At 38.3% G+C, this 19,812-nt stretch overlaps 1 protein-coding gene across 3 annotated transcripts in view; it reads left to right on the top strand.

Annotated features, from left to right (window-relative positions):
• The window catches only part of LOC105380325, a 30,866-nt gene that overhangs the window by 10,030 nt on the left and 1,024 nt on the right, over window positions 1-19,812 (top strand). The window contains exons 1-6 of one of the 3 annotated variants that reach the window (XM_011549848.3): window positions 2,913-3,086; window positions 18,031-18,227; window positions 18,830-18,958; window positions 19,120-19,239; window positions 19,326-19,488; window positions 19,592-19,720. In XM_011549848.3, coding sequence (XP_011548150.2) covers window positions 3,049-3,086; window positions 18,031-18,227; window positions 18,830-18,958; window positions 19,120-19,239; window positions 19,326-19,488; window positions 19,592-19,720 — 776 coding nt within the window. In that variant the 5' untranslated portion in view covers window positions 2,913-3,048. Of the gene's footprint in view, window positions 1-2,912; window positions 3,194-18,030; window positions 18,228-18,829; window positions 18,959-19,119; window positions 19,240-19,325; window positions 19,489-19,591; window positions 19,721-19,812 lie in introns of those variants that run through there. The other 2 variants (XM_011549847.3, XM_011549846.3) reach the window with 2 other exon arrangements.

The raw sequence follows: 19,812 nt of genomic DNA, 5'->3' as shown, positions 1-19,812 counted from the left end.
GCCTTCCTCATCCAACCACTACCCGCCACCCGCCTAAGGTCGTCAGTCCAGCGGGCAGGAGGGCGTCCCACGCTGCGTTTGCCTGTTCGTGGTCTCCACTCGAGAACTCGTCTACCCCAACGGTTATCGGTTCTTCGGCAGATATGACCAGCCCACTGCCACTTCAGCTTGCATATTTTGACAGCTATGTCGGTAACCTTAGTCTTCTGACGGAAAACCTCATTTCTGATACGATCCATCAGAGAAACCCCAAGCATAGCTCTCTCCATAGCACGCTGAGGGACTTTAAATCGGTGGACCAGTCCTACCGTCAGTGTCCACGTCTCTGCCCCATACGTCATCACTGGCAGGACGCACTGGTTGAAGACTTTTGTCTTCAGGCTCTGAGGAATGGCCGAGGAGAATATGTGACGAAGTTTCCCGAATGCAGCCCAACCCAGTTGGATGCGCCTTGCAGCCTCCTTGTCGAAGTTGTGTTCCTCAGTGTCTGCCCGAGGTAGACATATTCTTGCACAACTTCGATTGTTGCCTCACCAACGGCGACCGGCTCCGGTTTGATGTGAGCATTGTACATGACGCAGCATTTAGGCCACTTAGCATCCAGCTGAGTTCCTGTAGAGATTCTGCCATAATAACGATGTCGTCCGCGAAGCGGAGGTGTGACATGTACTCGCCATTTATACATATGCCATGTCCTTTCCAGTCCAACGTCTTAAAGACATCTTCCAATGCATTGGTGAACAGTTTCGGAGATATCACATCCCCTGTCTCACTCCACGTTGCAGTTGGATAGGTCTTGTCTTGTGGTCCTGTACTTGGACAGTCATAGTAGCGGCATTGTACAGACATCTCAACACCTCGATATAGCGCCAATCGATTTGGCATCTCTGCAAGGATTCCAAAACTGCCCAGGTCTCGATGGAGTCGAAGGCTTTTTCATAGTCCACAAAGGCTGATTATACTCTTCGGTCTTCTGTATAATCTGCCTTACTGTGTGGATGTGGTCTATTGTACTAAAGCCTTTTCGAAACCCAGCCTGCTCTGGGGGCTGAAACTCGTCTAACTATTGGGCAAGACGGTTCGTGATAACTCTTGAGAACAGCTTGTATACATGGCTTAAAAGCGAGATCGGTCTATAGTTCTTCAGAAGGGTTTTGTCACCCTTCTTAAAGAACAATACCACGACGCTCTCAGACCATGCCTCCGGTGTAATGCCATTGTGAAGAACCGAATTGAAGAGCCTCTGGAGCTGTTCGAGGGTTGTAATACCTCCAGCTTTCAGAAGCTCTGTAGTAATTCCGTCTTCACCCGGAGCCTTGTTGTTTTTAAGCTGCTCAAGGGCAATCCTAATCTCGCCTATGTCGACGTCAGGGATGTAGTCAGTGTAGTGGCGTATTAGTGGCGCTCTGGAATCGGTGAGCTGAGCCACAGACTTCTGCGCATGTGAAGCATAAAGTTGTCCGTAAAAACCTTCGATTTCGGCAAGAACCTCCGGCTTAGAGACAACGATATTACCATCTGCAGACCTCATCTTCGTCAAGTGGCCTCTCCCAAGTTGCTGAACGAAGACTTTTGACCCCCGATTTTGCTCAATTGCTGCTTCTATGGCGCGTGTGTTGGAGCGACGGAGATCTCTTCGTATCAGCTTCTCTTTATACGCTTGTTGAGTACCCGTAGTTCTGACGAAGTGCCACCTGCCGACGGAAATTCGCGTCTCTGCCTCATAAGCTCGAGTGTCTCGATTGAAAGTTTAGACTCCTTGCTTTTGCTTCTCATGCTAAAAGAAATAAATACTAAGACAACTCAACATTTATAAACAGCCCCGAAACTTTGTTAGTAGGTACTTATAAACTTATATTTTTACAAAACTATCATAATGTTTTTTAGATTCATTGCATATATAGATCTAAATAACCTTGCATACAAAATGATAGTCCAAGTACCGGCAAAAGGTCTATTTTCCAATAATCAAAAATCCATTTTATGTACTTACCTACTAACTCGTTACTAGGTAGGTAATTACCTACATAATAAAATACTTACTCACATGAAATTATTACTAATTAGGTACTTATACTTCTTTCTATTTATCTTCAATAATTTCAAGTTTCGCTCACAAGTCACAACTCACAATCACAACACAGAAATAATAATATGAAGGTAAGACGAAGACACTCCGTGTTTGGTCGCAATTTCTCGCCAACCGGCGCGGCGGCGCGGTGGCGCGGCGGCGGTGGCGGCGCGGCATCGGCAGCGTCCATCGATGTGTGCGTGACGCTACTTGCATGTGTGTGTGCGGTGCCCGGCGCGGGCGAGTGCACGAGCGACAGCAATACTTTTCCTAAATACCTATTTCGCTAGGATCGCGAAGCTATACTCTCCTCTTAATCCCACACAGGACTCTAATAAGTAAGGGTGGTGGAATTGGGTCATATACATATTTAATTATTTACAATTCCCTCAGACAGTTAAAGACAAGTCCAGTGTAGATTAGACATATAAGTAGTTTTTTTTTCATTCCTACACTCTAATTTCAATAAGGGCGATTAGTTGCCCAGTGTATTAAATTTATCTTATCTTTATCTTATTAACAAAAACCAGCCAAACTCATTTTGTCAGAGCCTGACCCCTAGATCTAGAATCTAGAGCTTAGATAGAGTGAACACTAGTGTCTAGCAGCATATCGCGCCGCAGCATCAGGCGCGGGGAAATGCACCTACTTTCTTTTCACTGCATCTAGCGGGATCTGACCACGATCACTACCGACAACCAGCGCGCTGTACCACCGTAAACACCACTTTCTATCCAACCGATTCTGCTCCGTAACTGAAAGCTGCTAAGACTAGTTTTCAGCATGCGCAGTCGAGGCTTAGGCTGTTTACACACGGCACGTGCCGGTTTGATATTATGGAGCAGAGCGACAGTCGGTAGCGAGCCGCGGCGAGGATCGGTCGCCGCTCAGTGAGTCAGTTCAGTGAGTGAGTGAGTGATTGTGATCTGAATCATTCGAAATCGGAACATGTGCCGTGGCCGCGGTGGTTGGTGAAGATGACTGGCGACTCTGGCGAGCGCTGCAATCAGATATGGTATGCGTTAGTGATGACGCGTAGCTGAGGCGGAGGCCTAGGGGCATGCACATTAGTGCCTTCTTCGGCCGGGCCGCCGCCGCTGGCATGAAGGGACAACCGGTTTGGTGAGCCAGCTTGCCGATCTGTCTGTAGAATAGAAAGCTCGTAGCTCTTACACAACTAGACAACGCTTCAAAAGTAGCGCTCTGTTTGCGATCGACGCCCAACCACAAACATCTTATAAGTCTTATAAGATTGTACGGTCAGGGGCAGAGAAACCTGACCCCCCTCTCATAGTAACAATGCTTCTGAGAGGGGTCAGGTTTCTCTGCTCCTTACTGCCAGTAAATTGATGACAGAGAACAGACAGACCAAAAAAACCCTAGACTGATCATGTGATCATGTTTATGTTACTGCACACCTTAGATCACTTTTGTATGTAGAGATTAAGCTACACCAAGTCTAGCATTAGCATGGTGCCTTCAGTAGTTGCTGCAGCACATAACTAGGTATAGTGACTACCTTTTAATAGTTACATGAACAATATTTATATTTACTTTTTAAATAAGATTTAATGAGGTTCTCTACATTTTATAGATCAGATTCCTACTTATCGAATAGCCTATGTAGAACCTTGTGGTGACTGCTGATGGTTACGAGGTTCGATTCCATACTTGTTCCGCATCTCCAAAACGCGCCAAGTTTTGCTCTAAGTATTACAACTAGTAGGTGCTAAATTATTCATCGACTTACCAAAACTACTTTATTAATGAAAAGTCCAGCGTCAGACGTATAGAGTACATAGATATAGGCGTACTTATACTTAACGAAACAATTCGAAATTACTCAATACTACTACACTCAATTATTGATCCTACCATAAACGTACTCTATATTTTAGTAAGTAGGTGCTTATGTAAACAATCATATTTATTTTTCATTACTTTCAATATTCGTCAACAATATATTCATCGTAGTTAGTTCTTAAATTAGAGCCATCCGAACATAGTAACTTTGTAAGTAAGTATATTGCATCCGTCTCCCAAAATCCAAAAGTTCCAAATATTTAATTACGAAGCAGGTATAGGTACTATATCTACATGTAAAGAATAAATATAAAGGGTTAGCCTAGACAAGTAGATGCAAACTTACCTATTCAATATGGGGAATTATAAAAACTTAAGTAATTATAAAAATACAAAGTGAACAATAACTATAAATAATAACAATTTTGGAATGAACATTTGGACCTGAACACCGCTTCGACTTCCTGCTAGCCGAAGCAATTATACAGTTCAGATGCAGGCGGATGTACATGATTATACTGTTCGTCTGTACCTCTAGCTACTAGCCAGTTCGTGTGAACCGATCAGGAACTGAGAACTCAGAACTCTGATAGAGCATATACATGCTGGTCGTAGCTTTGTCATCCTAGCCTCTTACCATTGATCCAAGTGATATGCAAAAAATACTTTGAAATTATTTATTTATTTAATTCTTTATTGAAATTACTGAGGTGCGAAACGCCAGCAGCATAATAAATAGATTAAAAAAACTACTTACTTAACTGTGTGCTCCCCGGTTGGTCCGGTATAATCCGGGGTGCAGGGTAGATGTATTAATTATAACTCCTAGGAGCTGGCTGGGTATAGTGCCATATAAATAAGGACTTACACAGGTAGATAAAGACAAACTGAAACACTTTACGTTTCTAATTCTAACACGCTGTTGTCAGTACATTGCTGGATGCGCACGCAAATTGTAGAGACTAGAGATTATTATTCAAGGTTTTATTCTTCAGGAAGGTATATTTTATACCAGTTTTATGTAAATCGGTGTCTGATATAAAGTACGATTTCACGATGACGCCTCCTTCTGTCTCATCACGCGAGATTAGATCACGATGCCAAGATACCCAATCATCAGTATTTTATTTTTGTATTTCCAACTATCCGAATCATCTTGAGTATTTTATTAATAACAACAATTCTCACACTTTGAATATTCGAAGAACACTGGCGATTTGTTAGATTTATATAAGTAGGTATGATGTTATACTGTATGAGTCATATAAAAAATGTATAAGTACATGTAAGTTTTTATACGTATCTGTCTCAATACTCTCAATGCTTCTAATCTCTCTACATTACTAAGTATACAATAACAAAGCAAAACACGCCAAGAATGTAATTTTGATTGCGTACAGAAGTGTCTGCTATTTGTTTAGATATTATGCATGTAGGCATGTATGTTTACTATACTTACCCTCCGTGATTGCGTTATACAAATAAGATAACAGAATGCGAGCTGCCAGGCCTGCCAGTGATGGAGTGGCAGCTTCCGAGGAATTGCTCTATTTTCATGTTTTTCCTACAATCCGGTTAGATCATCGACCTCTCGGCACAAGAACATTTATTTGGAGGAAAATGGAAAGAAAAGAGGGAACTCACCCAGTGTTCCCTACCCCCAGTCGTATCGTAACTCGTAACGAATTTTTATAACCATTTTACTTCCTACCTTCATCAACAATCGTCTTTTAGGAGCTTAGGTCCTATTTTTCGATGCTTAAATTTGTTATGGTTGGTAAACCTAGTTCTTTATTCGAGATTGGAAGATTATAAATAGGGACTGATTAAATTTAAACATATTATAAATACATAAGTAAGTAGTTTGAATATTGAAAATTTACTTTATTACTAAAGTACTTTACTTATACTGTACTTACATCAAAACCTAAAACTATGGCACTGGACTTGGCCTGCTGGAAGAGCCACGAAGTCATTAAATGAAAGCAAACACCGACTTGCCTTGCAAATACATCCCAAGACAGAACAATGCTCCGTTAGAACAATACCGGGGCATGTAACATTACCCAGGCGACTGCACTAAACTGTGAACCCACCTCCAGTCTTCAAATCAACTAACACAAGGAAATCGCTATGGTTAGCTGAAGTTTTTCCATTATTCTGGGCGAGGACTTATATTTTTTTGCTGTACAAAGGAACGATTAATTTACTTACTCTGCTTAAAAAATATAAATTTTACGGTTACTGTAATCAATATAGTCATACAGTTAACTATCATTTTTTTCTTCTAATAATTTTATTCTACCTCAGTAATTGGCCTGTAGTCTGTAGACAGCTCGATCTTATCTAATGTAGGTAGGTCGGTCGTTCACTCACTGAAGACCAGCAAGCCAGCAACAGTTATAATTATAATTCAGATCAAGGGTCGAGAAACTTTATTGATTACACAATTAGTGTTTATTAACTGTAAATTATTGGTGCCTGCAAAATTAGCACACGACATGAGTCAATACAAACTGTTAGATATTTGGACCGTTAGGATATTAAGATTAATATCATATCATGCTCAGGCAGTAGGTACTTGTACTTAAACAAAGAAAAAAATGTAACATTTTCATCTGATCTCATCCATATTTGCAATGATTTGAGATCATATTTTAAGTACTCGCAATGTCTTCAAGCGACTAACCCGTGCTCATTTTCTCAGCAAGAATAATAGCATTTTCGTGTACCTCTTTGAATATTATTATTATGTATGTATATATTTATATATAATTTATAGTATAATATGTAAGTATATTTTATGTATTTCTATTAATTTAATTATCTAGTGACTATATTTAGTTTTTCCTGTTTAATTTTTTTTTTTGCACCTTTCTACTTGTTTTCTTGTACCTCCTGTAGGTTGGCTGGTAGAAAATGCTTTTAGCATTAAGTCCACCTTTTGTACACTTATGTTATATTTGTGCAATAAAGTATTAAATAAATAAATACTTTCATATGTAAGTATTCATGTTCACTACCACACTATGTACCACACCCCCTTAGTTTTTCATTGCACACATATCGTTGGTATTAGTAGAGTAGGTATACAAAGGCATAATATATACAAAGGGGATATGGTCTAGTTTATTGACCTAACTCTGTCCAAGATTTACAAATGATTGGCGATGGCGGATGAAACTCACGCCATCATGTTTGTTACTTTTTATGATTTTAGAACATTGACGTCATTATTTTGAGGTGTATACTTAACTGGTTTCTGCTAGGTTAGGAGGTTAGTCAGTTTGTATATCTAGGGCAGTGAGTAACTGAGGTTTATTTAGGTAAAGTACTGACTGTACTCTCTCGCAAACCAATAAACATACCATTCAATTCTCAAAACCTTTAGGTAGCATAGTTGGTAGGTACTTATGAAGAAATAGTGTCATTTATAAAGTAAAAAATAAATAAAAAATTAAATGATCTTCCACATCATACTCGTACTTCATCCTCATCAACTTCTGAACATCACTTTCTTCCTCTTCCTTATTTAATAATAAATTATTGTCTTCATCATGCATCGAAGCAGAAATGTTAAATTTAAAATTCATTCCCACGATGTTAATAACGCCGTTGACAATGTTAAAGGCTCAAGTCTGCAATGCAATCTTTAATTTTTTCACACCACTTTCTCCTTGCATGTAAAATCAAATCATTAGTTGTTTTATTTTACAATAATTCGGAATCATTAAGATTAAATTTTGTAACTGAAAATCTTGTACATAAAATAAAGGATGCTAGGCTAGTATGTACCAAAACACAATAGTATCTAGTAACTGCTTTTAAAGTAAATGCACTAAAGAATCGGGTCACACAACCTGCATAACATCCTATAAGTATTCTTGTTGGCATTTTGTTTACATGTTGGCAAAAACAGCGAACACAATGGAGCCGCAGATGTGAAATAAATAACAATTTCGGATATCATCCACCTGCCACCAACATCCCTGGAGGAACATTCACTTAAGCGAAAAGCGACTGTAGAAGAAACTGCTGTGAGTCCGTTTTGTATTGACTTTGAAGTTTAAGCAGCATCTTTTTGCTGGCTGGCATGGCACAGCTGATACAATTCGTGGACCTGTTTTTCCGTGCCATTTGTTGTGTTGACATATTTTTAGTAGTAGTACTTATGGACATACTTACTACTTACCTATGGTATGATAGGTGCTATACCTAATACCTATACAGGATGCTGCAAAAGCTGTATACTTACTAAGCAGAAAGGGGGTGCGTAAATTTCCAAAAGCCACCCTGTTTCAGTTTAGTATATAGGTATATTTAACAGTTTTGTAGCTAAAGAAACAAAAAGTTAAAACTTTGTTCTATTAAGTATTGTGAATGTGAACCGGTCTCTCTCCAACAGTTTACTTTGAGGTCGACGGACTTGTACATTTTTTGTGAAGTCACGAAGACAGGTTGATCTTGTCTGATACCAACGCGTCGCTCGCTAGCTCCACGATGATTTAAAAGCATTTTGGCAAGTCTACATAATATAAATAAGGCCTATTTATAATTGCCTTCCTTTGTACAGCTTGAACCTCATTTCTCCGAAACTCCGAACCGATTAAACTTGGGATATTGAAATTTAAAGCCTAATTTGAGGTTTATTGCCCGCTGCTGTCTGCTCAGTCACTTGCTGTCTCGAGTACTTATTTATAAATCTGACTCTAGCGTGATAGAAAGAGATAGGATAGGAGCAAATTAGAAAGTAGTTTAATTACTCAAGTTGCCGTTTTGTAATGAATGAGGTAGTGAATTTATCCACGCACTTGGGATTATGTTAAAATGATAGATTGCACAGATTGCGTCCATAAAATATGCTACCATTACAAGCATTGAAGTGGGCGCCATGACTGCAATCCATCGACTTACGTAAAACCGCTGGAGCAACATTAGATGTGGGTGCAACATGTTCCAGGAAATGTCCGTGGGATTTTTAAGTTTTAGTACTTTTACATATTTTTCACTCAAAACAGCTAAGTACTTACTATCTTTACTTTGAGAAGTTCTGAAAGATACTTGAAGCATTCTTCACCTTGCTTTATATTCCGTCGGTGTCCATTAAATATACAAAACTGAAGACAATGACTTTGTTTTTTTTAAATTTTGTAAGTAAGGAGGTACTTTTTTAACTTAATAACTCCATTAGTTCACCTTTTGGTAGGTTATCCAAAAGTTTGTTAGTACTTAATAGTTTTACATACTTAGGTCAAGCCTAGTAGTTTACGTCACTAGGAAAGTATTGGATATGGAAATAAGTCGAATACCTACTTACTCTTTTCAGTACAATGAAGGAAAATGCCATGAACAAAAGCATTGTTTATTTGAGTAGCGATTGCGTGCTGCATGCCGCCGGGCCCGGGGGGAAGAAGGTCGTAACTGTTTGCTGAGACATTGCGACGAACCAATATCAAATGCATACAATTTGAAAAATAAAAATGAAGGCAAAAAACATGCATGTAGAACGACACTAATATAAATGTCTGGCTGCTGCTTGTCTCCAGGATGTAGGTAGGTAGGTATATGCTGTAACGTAGCTTTAGTTCAGATTCAACTCCACGGCTGCGGCTCCACTGAATCACGTCTATCGTATCTATCTGTAATACTTATAAGTATTATAATAAATTAGCTAGTATAACTCACTCAGCAAACGTGATGCGTGATGATCGCTTTCACAAACTCAATGATTTTTCATGTAAGTATTATACTTAATTGCACCTCTGACCTTTGCATCGTGAAATAAGAACATGCAGAGTAAACCTACCAACTAATACTCACACTAGCTCGTTACAGCATGAATATGCTGAAATCTGGACAAATGCCAAATCGTGAACCTAGACTACGACCAGACTATTTAAAACAGTTTCCAAAAAACATACAGATAGAGACATAAACATAATTCGAAGAATAAAATTGGATCTTAAAGATTGCAATAGACCCCGATGGTTGGCATGCCCTGGCGCGGGTCGCGGCGCTGGCTGCCACGAGGGCGACCTTCGGGAGTTGAGGGTCACGGGCCCTGCCACCCGACGGAACCCGGCTAATTGAAGAAGTCAGCCCCACAGCCAGTTTCATTACCACGCCACGACTCCGTAAAATATTCGGCTAAACATCTTCGGCTCACGAATGCGAAGCTTTTCCTAAGAATTATGGGGAAAATGGCGGTAATAAGAGCCGATCACGGAATGCCTGACCCTGAATTTTACCGTGAACACGGTGACTAAGCTTTCCCTTTGTAAAATGGCTAGAGAAATGGCATGACATCTAAATTAAAGGTTTCTATAAATTTTGCTATATTATACTTACCCATACCCAGGTAGGTAGGGTAGTACATAACCTACCTACTATCAGTCTTATCTATCAGTCGTTCCATCTAAAGGTTATTTTAATACTTATAAATTGCTACAAACAAAGCTACTTCTACTTAGGTTTCTCAGAATTTTGATAAGAATTTCGACAATGTTTATTAGGTTTAGTCAATACACGGTAAATATACCTAAGATATTCAGAGATTCTAATAAATTCACTGTTTTGTGTTGTGTTTTCCTTTGTGCTACATATATTGCATTTTAAAAAACCTGAAAATACCGAACACCTACCAATCATAACACGCAGAAGGAATTCTATAACAACAACGCTTCCATCTTAATTATTTAACGAATGTATTATAATGGAACGTGCCGGAATTGAATGATTGTCTCTAATCCAATATTTAACTCGTACACGCGTACATAAGTAAGTACTTAAGTACATGTAAGTACGCAGTTAGGTATAATGATTAATACAGACTATAGTGGCCTCGATCTAGGCCTTGCACTTGCGAGTCTTCCGAAGTCTGAATAATGAGGCATAAACCTGAGGGCACGTGCTTCTTGATTACACCCCGCTAACATTGCCATCACATTTAAACGAAGTACTTTAGTAGATATGTACTTGCATAATTTTTAAAAAAATTCAATCTTTCGTCGTTTCAGTTCAGACTTTCAGACTTATTTCAGACTACAACAAAAACTGCGATTGCAAAAGAAAATGGTAAGGTGGCGATTCTGAAGGCACACATTTTAATTTTGGTAACGTAGGTAAAATCACTTAAATTTTGAATATGGAAAATGAGGTTTACGCAGCCAATCTTAAAATTTTAATTGAATTTTGAACGAAGAATTTAATATTTTGACATTTCTTTACTTAATTCAGTTTAATAATTTTGTGAGATAACTATGTTTTTAAAATAAAAAATAATGATTAGTCAAGTATTTATTATAATTCCAGGAATATTTATCAGTTCGCTATATGGGTCAAATTAATTTATTAGTTCATTTCTTACATATAGCAAGATTTAATGAATTCAATCAGACTAACAGCATTTCTCTAGTTCTACACGAGTTACACGACGCGTGTGTGGTCCATGTGTGGTTATCCGACCTATTTGTGGGTGGATCCTAGATAGATAGGTTTGAACTAGTTAAAAGTACTAGTACTTATCTATTTTTATCTCTGCTTCATACTAAATGAAATTATGCAGCTTTTTTTTTCTAATAAAATTTCTTAAAGGCTACTTTTATTCTAAACAGCCATTGTGTGACTGTGGTGGCCTAGATTTCATTCACAGTATAATGTTATGGTTATGGCACAACAGTATCTCCGTACTTTCATCCAAAACGCTCTAGCGTTGAGGCGAGGCGTTGAGGTTAAGTTACGTCACAAAGTTTGGGCAACTTTTCAAACACTACGATGTTTAACCTACACAAAATTCAATTTTATCTTTGGTGACGATAGACAATGAGCGTCGTCGGTCGACGGCAGCGGTAGCTATAGTGCAGCCAAGGTGTGAGTAAATAATTAATTAGTACTTAAGTATATTTAACAGGAGAAATAATAATATATCCCGCAGAAGTGTATTGGTATGGTAAAGCATACATTTATGTACGTAGGCAGCCGTTGACGTACTTAATTAAGTCTGTACGTTAAAGCCGCTTGTCCAAATTTGTACCCGAATGAATCCTACGATGCTTACTAAATAGAAATCTCATTCATTATTCATGGGGCGGCTTTTTATAGACCCAAGCAAGCCACCACACCAGCTATGTCACACATGGCTGTAAATTAGAATTGGTTTGATCGGGTTCCGCTCATCTGGCATAATCTTTATTGACCAAAACTCATTTCGCATAACTCGTATGGTCTAAACTTTTTTGGCCGAACCATCACTTTGCCAAGACTTATGTGGCATAAGGCTCGTTTCGTCTAAAACTCTTTAGGCACAATCTTTAAACACCTAAGTTTCGTTTGCTCAAATTTATGTTCGTCTATACCTATGTATAATCTTGTTTCTCCTAATGTTATCTTAATAAATAATATATTAAGTATGTAGTAAATGTACAAATTGTGGTATTTTTCTCCTACATCCCGAAAATCACGATATTGTATGATAAAAAATCGAAAGTTAACGACCAATATAATTATTACAAACCCCATGAGATCGAAACCTAAAAATAGGTGCGACGACGAGCAAAGCGAGGAGGAGCGTGTTAGGTGCACATGTTCATCAAAACCAAAGCGGAGCGCAGCGAAGCGGAGCGGAGCGTTTTCCAAACAGCGGAAACAATACAAGGCACCAGTTTGCGCTATGTAGGGGACGCTCCGTCAAAGTTAAAGCCAAACGAATATTATTATTTTGTATAAACCTATGCCATAGCAGTATTAGGCTATTCAAGATTTGGCCATACCATTATTAGGCTAAACAATGTTATGCGAAATAACATTTTACTAAACGAGATTTATGCCATACGATTTTCGGCGTAACGAGACTTTGACCAAACGTTACTATGCAATACGAGATTAGGCAAAAAAATCTTATGCCAAAAAAGGTAGAACCGGTTTGATCGCATATATGTAAGTAATAAAGTGTTTAATTTATAACAGTTTCAGACTGTTCGTCTAAAGACTCATAAGTTAATACCGTAAGTACATAATTAAAAATACTAAATATGACAAAGGAAATCACTAAATTTAAAAAAAAACACAAGTTTAATTGTTACAGATGGTCAACTAGATGAGCAAATCTACCACCTATAGTGCCACAAACTTATCTGTTCCGGTGAGAGCGAACTAAATTGGTCCATATAATCTATGTCAATATGAAATTCATTAGTACAGTAAGTAATGAGGTATGGACCAATTTAGTTCGCTCTCACCGGAACAGATAAGTTTGTGGCACTATAGTAATTACTAATTAGTTAATAACTCTACAAAGAGAACTAAAACATGACTAAAACACGGAGTGGTATGCAGACATCACAGACATACCCAGACGCACAGTGTGCCGACACCCGAGGTGAAATGGGACATCGGACAACGAACCCACTTCCTCGGCCCTTCCGCGCATCGCCCGTCCCGCTCTGGCACATTTGTGACGTTCATCCTTATTAGGTACTCGTGCAAGGAGTAGGTAGGTACTTAATTTTTTTTTGTTATTAATTTCAAAACTTTGAAATAAAAAAATGATTTTATAATTTTTTGCATATTTTTAGGGACAAAAGGTGGTCAAAAAATACATCTAGTAACATGTTTTTCATACTTACATAGGTAAATATAGATAGTACCTTAGTAGATAAAAGAAATCTATTTATATCTATTTATATCTTTTTTTTAAATTAATTTTTACATCGAAAGCTAACTACAATAAATATTAATGGTGCTATGAAATGGTGATGATAGCAATTTACCGCCACAGCCACTACGTCTGTTAATTGGCGTTTTCCTGAAAAATAAACGTTCATTAGTTTTATCATTCACTGCTTTAACTTCATATATACATTTGACATTTGCTTATAGCAGGCCTATAGGTCTCCCGTAACTTTTTATGAATAAGACCGATAATATATATTTATGTACAGTATATAATCCATACATCAAAGATCTAAATACCTACCTAGTACTGTTTAGGTAAACCACTGCATCTGAAACTGACAGTAGGTCCTAGTTAGATACTAGAGATGTATTTACTCCCAACTACGAAACTTCATCAATGATTGTTTCAGAAACAATGTTAAATACACTGAGATAATACAATATTGTACCTTGATTCGGAGATGCATAATCGGAATAGGAGGAGGTCGCCTAAGAGCCATATCAGAAATCGATACAGTCGCCCGGGTTCATTAATTTACAAAATGAATTATGTACTTATAGCTATCGTAGTTATTGGGAATATATTGAAGAAAAAATCGAAAATATATTAGTTATGAAGAATTTGAAGCCATAGCTACTTCATAGGTCCGCCAATATAAGTAACCTACTAAATTTTGGTTTGGTAGGTATATTAGATATGCGTTGATTTGATAAGGATTTGTCGAGTAGACATAAAGGCGGCAGTTTCGGCTCGATTACTTTCTTGTTTGTTCAGATCGAGGCTGAGGTTTGGGGAGCGACGGCCATCAATCAGCGTTTGTTTACCAGAACCCGGCTCTGATGTAACATTACTGCTGATAGAAATAGATGTAATGTTTTGCTGATCGACAAGGCTTTTTGTTGCCTAAAGAAATTAGAAAATGTGGACTTAGAACAAAATATTACTATAAGGCTTTTACCAATACGCTTGCCTGTGGTTACGTCCATACTGTTTGAAACATCTCTATAAACATCATAACGTAAGCTGGATTCTTTCAAATTGGTCCAGCATATACCTTGCCTATAATACTAATAAATTTGTTAGCATTATCTTGCTAACAGTATGCTGTCTCGTGATTCCTTCGTCATCATGATGATCGTGACGGCATCGTAAGCATCTCATATTGGGCTTGTCATTTCCTGCAATTTTTGCGTATGGTTAGTTTAACTAGGAAGTAATTTACTTGTTTTAATCATTTCTACTCCGCATGAATTTTGGAAATTACAATGTGTCCGTTGGGACTATGTGATTTTTTCATCATTCATTACCTATTTAACATTTGATGGAATCTTATAAGTAACACCCATCACACATAGAGATGCTATGTATTACATGGCAATAGATATATACACTATACACCCTTTCATTCAGAGTTCTATTCTTAAACCATCAGACCCGTATTTTATTCATTCAAAAATTATCCTCATTGACTGCGTTCAACCGATCGTAATGGCTTCAAATTGCAGCTCAACAGGATGCCCCTATTCTACTGATTGTCACGTGACACGTGACACCGTCCTCTGTTTGTCACTCACTCGTCAACGCATGCGGGGGCCGCACTATTTTTGCCCTCATACGACTCTCGACTCCCGGCTAATTTAATGACAAAATTGCCCCCCTGCTGTACCAGAATAGGTACATGCGACGGACTAAAATATCCTCTCCGCGTGTGTGTGTTCTCACCACTGTGTGGTGTGAACTGCTGTACTAGTTTACTTCTATAAATTTGCTCTTAAAATTTAAAGCTTCGTACTTATTTTGAGGGAAATCGTTATTATGTACTTAAGTAAATAATTTTGGTTCATACTTATATAGTTTTGGTTCATCCTTTATATCGCGCTCCATGGTAGAAAATATGTAGGTATCCCAACGATAGGGACGCAAAAGGTTAAAAAATCCTTGATACAGCCAAAAGGCCACAAGATAGATATTCGAATACCTACGCAGGTACCCAATCCATTTGTTGTTTGATCCACTCACCGAAAAAGGTCCGACAAAACCTTGAATCAGAAACAAGAGAGATTTCCGTGATTCGAAAGAGCCTTGTAATAAAAAGGCGCAGTATCCATCAGCCCCCGTATTATGTAACTTCGAGTGGGGTTGGTTGGTATAAAATGGCTGACAACTTAGAGCATTATTAATTAATAACTTTTTACTGACTTATCTGATTTCACAAACGTTTATGTTGAATGTAAGGATATATTGGTAGGCTTCTTGCATATTTCTTTCACTAAGAATTTTTGTGTTTTCGGTTAATAAGTCTCTAAGTTGATACCAATTATCACCGGTTGCTAACTCTCAAAAAGTTACAAAATACGGGGGCAGGCGGCGGAGTGATTAGCATTGGATTCGCGTTTGTCCGCGCTCACTGGATCGGAAATGGCTCTACGGTGAATTGACGCTAGCCCGCGGAAGCACCGCTATTCGACCATTCAGACCACTGTGTGCCTCACTGAAAATAGCTAACCTGTGGCTTAGGTACAGTTCCACTCAGCCTGGGAAATAAGTAGAGAACTATAGACAGTATTAGTAAGTGTACATCCTAATGGTAGGTACATAATAATGGTCTTGTTGTAACTGTTGTAAGTGCATCTTACATTTAATAGAAAGTTAAATACGACAGCCGTAGAGTTTACGTAGGCTTGGGCTCTTTTACTCCACTCAGTTAAACTTGAATACGATCACATGACGATTCACATCACAAGTTCACACACAACCCAACAATGAGGTCACAATCTTTATTAAAAGGTATTTTTTGCTTCATTTCAGTTTCTATTGTCATGAACATGATACCTAATTAATTATATGAACTTGTAGTGCTCTATCAATTACCTAGTTTCTCTCATGATCCATGGAATTATTTATGAAGCGTTTCAACTTATATTTAAGTACAAACTTTGTCAAACAGGTTCAATATGATCACAGGCAAGGTGGGCACTTCCTGAGATGGAAATAATGTGTTTGACTTGGTAAATAATAGCAAATATTAGTTGCAACTTGCAAATACGGTTAGGCATATAAGGGTGAATTTCCCGCAGCCAAAAATTGCGTGGCATCAATTAAATCGGTACTAAAAAACCAAGTTATAATTTTCTAATATTTTTTTCCGGTTAACTGAAATAGTTATCTATGTGTTGCACTAAATATTTTATCAATAGGATTAATGGATATTTTTAAAAAAAATATTAAACCTCCAAATCTTTCATTGCCGTGTCTGTCCCCACGTCACCACGTTTTGTATTATTCTTCATTGACGAAAAAATATTGAGTATTGATAGTTAAACTTAGTTTCATTTGATACATTAATAGTTAAAGTATTGTCACGGAATACATTTATTCAAATATATAAAGAATATAACGAACGGTAAGTGAAAATTCATGTGTCCCAGAACTTCTGTTCATCGCCGTGTCCTAAACATGATCAAGGATATTGTTTTACCTATGAACTTGGGTGCCCCCCTCAGTGCGCTAATCGTTTCTTACAAGTGTCGCCTAACTGCTCGACGTGGAAGGAGGTACATCGGTGCCCGCGTTTTTGCGCTATAGTGAAAATCAGTAAAAATTTTGGGGACTGGACATTTTTTCTTTCATTGCCGTGGATAGATATAACTTCTTTTTAAATTAAATTCATTTAAAATAGTTGGTGGTATAAAAGGTCGGCAACAGGCGCAATGACCCTACTTACATATTTCTGACGACTCTGTAGAGGTGGTTTCTTCCCGCACGTGTCGTCAGCTTGTTTGTTCTGCCAAGTCCGCCACGGCTCATGATTTCTGGTCACGTTTTATATTTTGTGACGATTTTAACTATTTACCTACACCATTTATAACAAGTTACTGATTGTACATATTTACCTTCATAGGTATAACCTATATCCACCACCTATAAGTACTTACTAAACTTACATGAATGTGTCACATTTCACGACACGAGGACCTATAAGCGGCACTTTCGTGACGTAACCAAATTCAGAAATAACTAAAGCTCGGTTTCATGCAAGCCAGTTGGATGCCAATTTTATCTGAACATCTTTAATTAGGTAGCTTTAACCTTTAGTTAGGCAAGTGTTATTATGTAAGTACCTATAGGTAGGTACTTACTACAATTTGATCTTTGACAGAGAGGGACAAAACCGTTCAATAGCTAAGACGTCCCATGACTTTTATATGAATAAGGGGGATAGCATATTATATATGGGGTCCCGCTTTATTAGGTTCTACCTCACTAGGTTGTACCTCCGCCTACCCTCGAGAGACTTAACATTAGGTGTATACTTACTTAAGTACCTATATTTATTTGAATAACATAAAAAATGGTTCTTAACTGTTAAAACGTGTAGTTCGAAGTAACAATCTTATTTTAATATTCATATTTTTTTATTGGGTACAAAAGAGTAAAGACTCATCTTACACCATTGTTTATCCTTTTTCGTTATTGTTCGCAGGACTACAGCGCCCCCTGGTGAGCCGCTGGTGCGAGCCCCGGTGGGCAAGCCGCGATGTCCGCCGGCCATCTCCAGACTACGAGTGGAGAAAGTTGAGGGCGGCTTGGCAGTGGCGGGCGTGGTCGTGGCCGCCAACTGCCAAATCGTCCTGCCAATCTTCGGCTTCCTTTTCATGCTGGTTGGCTGCGTTCTAACTGGTAAGCCTCATCTTGGATTTGTAACGGCCTCGTCTACCCCTCAAGAAGGAACACGAAAAGTCGAAAATATTTTTGATGAAGTTCCTTGCAGTTCCTGTGGATGCACCATAGTTTATTACTTCTATGGGATGGACATCTTTGTTTCTGGTTTTCTCCTCTATTTCCCGGAATAGTAATGTTGGATAGTTATGGAATTATGGATAAACTTCCGGTGATAAACGAATGAATTAATCGGAAGTGAACGAATGAATGAAACTAACTCCTAGGGTAGGGTGACCATGGTGTGACCATTCGATAGAGATTATTAGTAACTATTCGTTGTTTATTGAGCCATTAATCTTAATCGAAAATATTATAAACAAGAGTTAATTAGCGTAAAATAACAAACATATTTTAAATGGTTTTAATCAAATAAATTATTAATATGTGTTGAGATTAATGCTAATTATACATATAAGTACTTAATAAATAAGATAATTATGATAATAATTTAATATTATTAAAACAATATTTTTTATAAACTTATGTAGAGAAACCTAAGGTTATGTGTTTTGATTTATGTATTCCATAAATTTATATAAACTATGTTTATCTTTTTTCAGCGGCGTCTTACCGCGGATGCGGGGAGAACGAGGAACCAGACCACTATGCGGCTCGGATCGCGTTCACCGGGAACTCCCGCGTGCTGGGCCCCATCTGCATCGTCGCCGGCGGCGTCATGACCATTGCCGGTAAGAGACAGTAATTTTATAAAATAAAAGCGAGCACCAATCACACGAACGAAATAAGTCAAACAAGTCCAGCACAAACTCACATATTTACCTTTACATACCTAGGTACATCTAATTAAAAACAAATGTTGTTATTTTTAATATAAAATTTATATTTACAGGTATCGTGCTATGTATTTTAATGAGAGCTGCTCAACGTCGACAAAGAAGATTGGCTTTTCACTGTCCTATCCACGGTGACTTCTATCCCATGAGCCCACAAAGTACAAGGAAATACCCACGTAAGTGCATTGATCATAAAAAATCGTTGAGTCTGAGGAGGATATTTAGGCGCCATTTTAAATTGCTGTTATCTTCATGTTTCCAGGTAATCCAGTCGGAGTATGGCGCTGGATGCTGCGGTGGCTGGGTATGGCTGAGGAGAGTGATTCACCTCGTTGCCCTCGTTCAGCGGAGCCCACCTCTCCTGCCCGCGCTGACGCGCCCTGCCCTCCGCCACTACCCTTCTTGGTTCCCTCTGACTCTGTTGTGTAAGCATTCGAGATATCTTATAGCCAAATTGATGATGAGCCAAGTAGCTGGATAACTGACCTTAGATAGTTAAATATTTTAAATGGTTTCTGTTATTTACAGAGGGATGGCGTCTGTTCTGGGTGCTCCGCTAAGTCCTGAACAAACTTTTGGTTCTATAAAGTCTCTAGCAATATCGAGAGAAGTTGCAAGCTTTCCACTGTCTCGTTCCCCTACACCCCCTCCACTGAGGTTTGTTGTTTTTTTCTGTTCCATAATTAGTTTTTATATCAGTCTATACTTAGTCATGTTTATAAAGTTTAAAAGACTACGGCTAATTAAAT

The sequence above is a fragment of the Plutella xylostella genome, chromosome 9, assembly GCF_932276165.1.
Source record: "Plutella xylostella chromosome 9, ilPluXylo3.1, whole genome shotgun sequence".
Lineage (NCBI taxonomy): Eukaryota > Metazoa > Arthropoda > Insecta > Lepidoptera > Plutellidae > Plutella > Plutella xylostella.
This window is presented reverse-complemented; position numbering and strand designations above follow the sequence as displayed.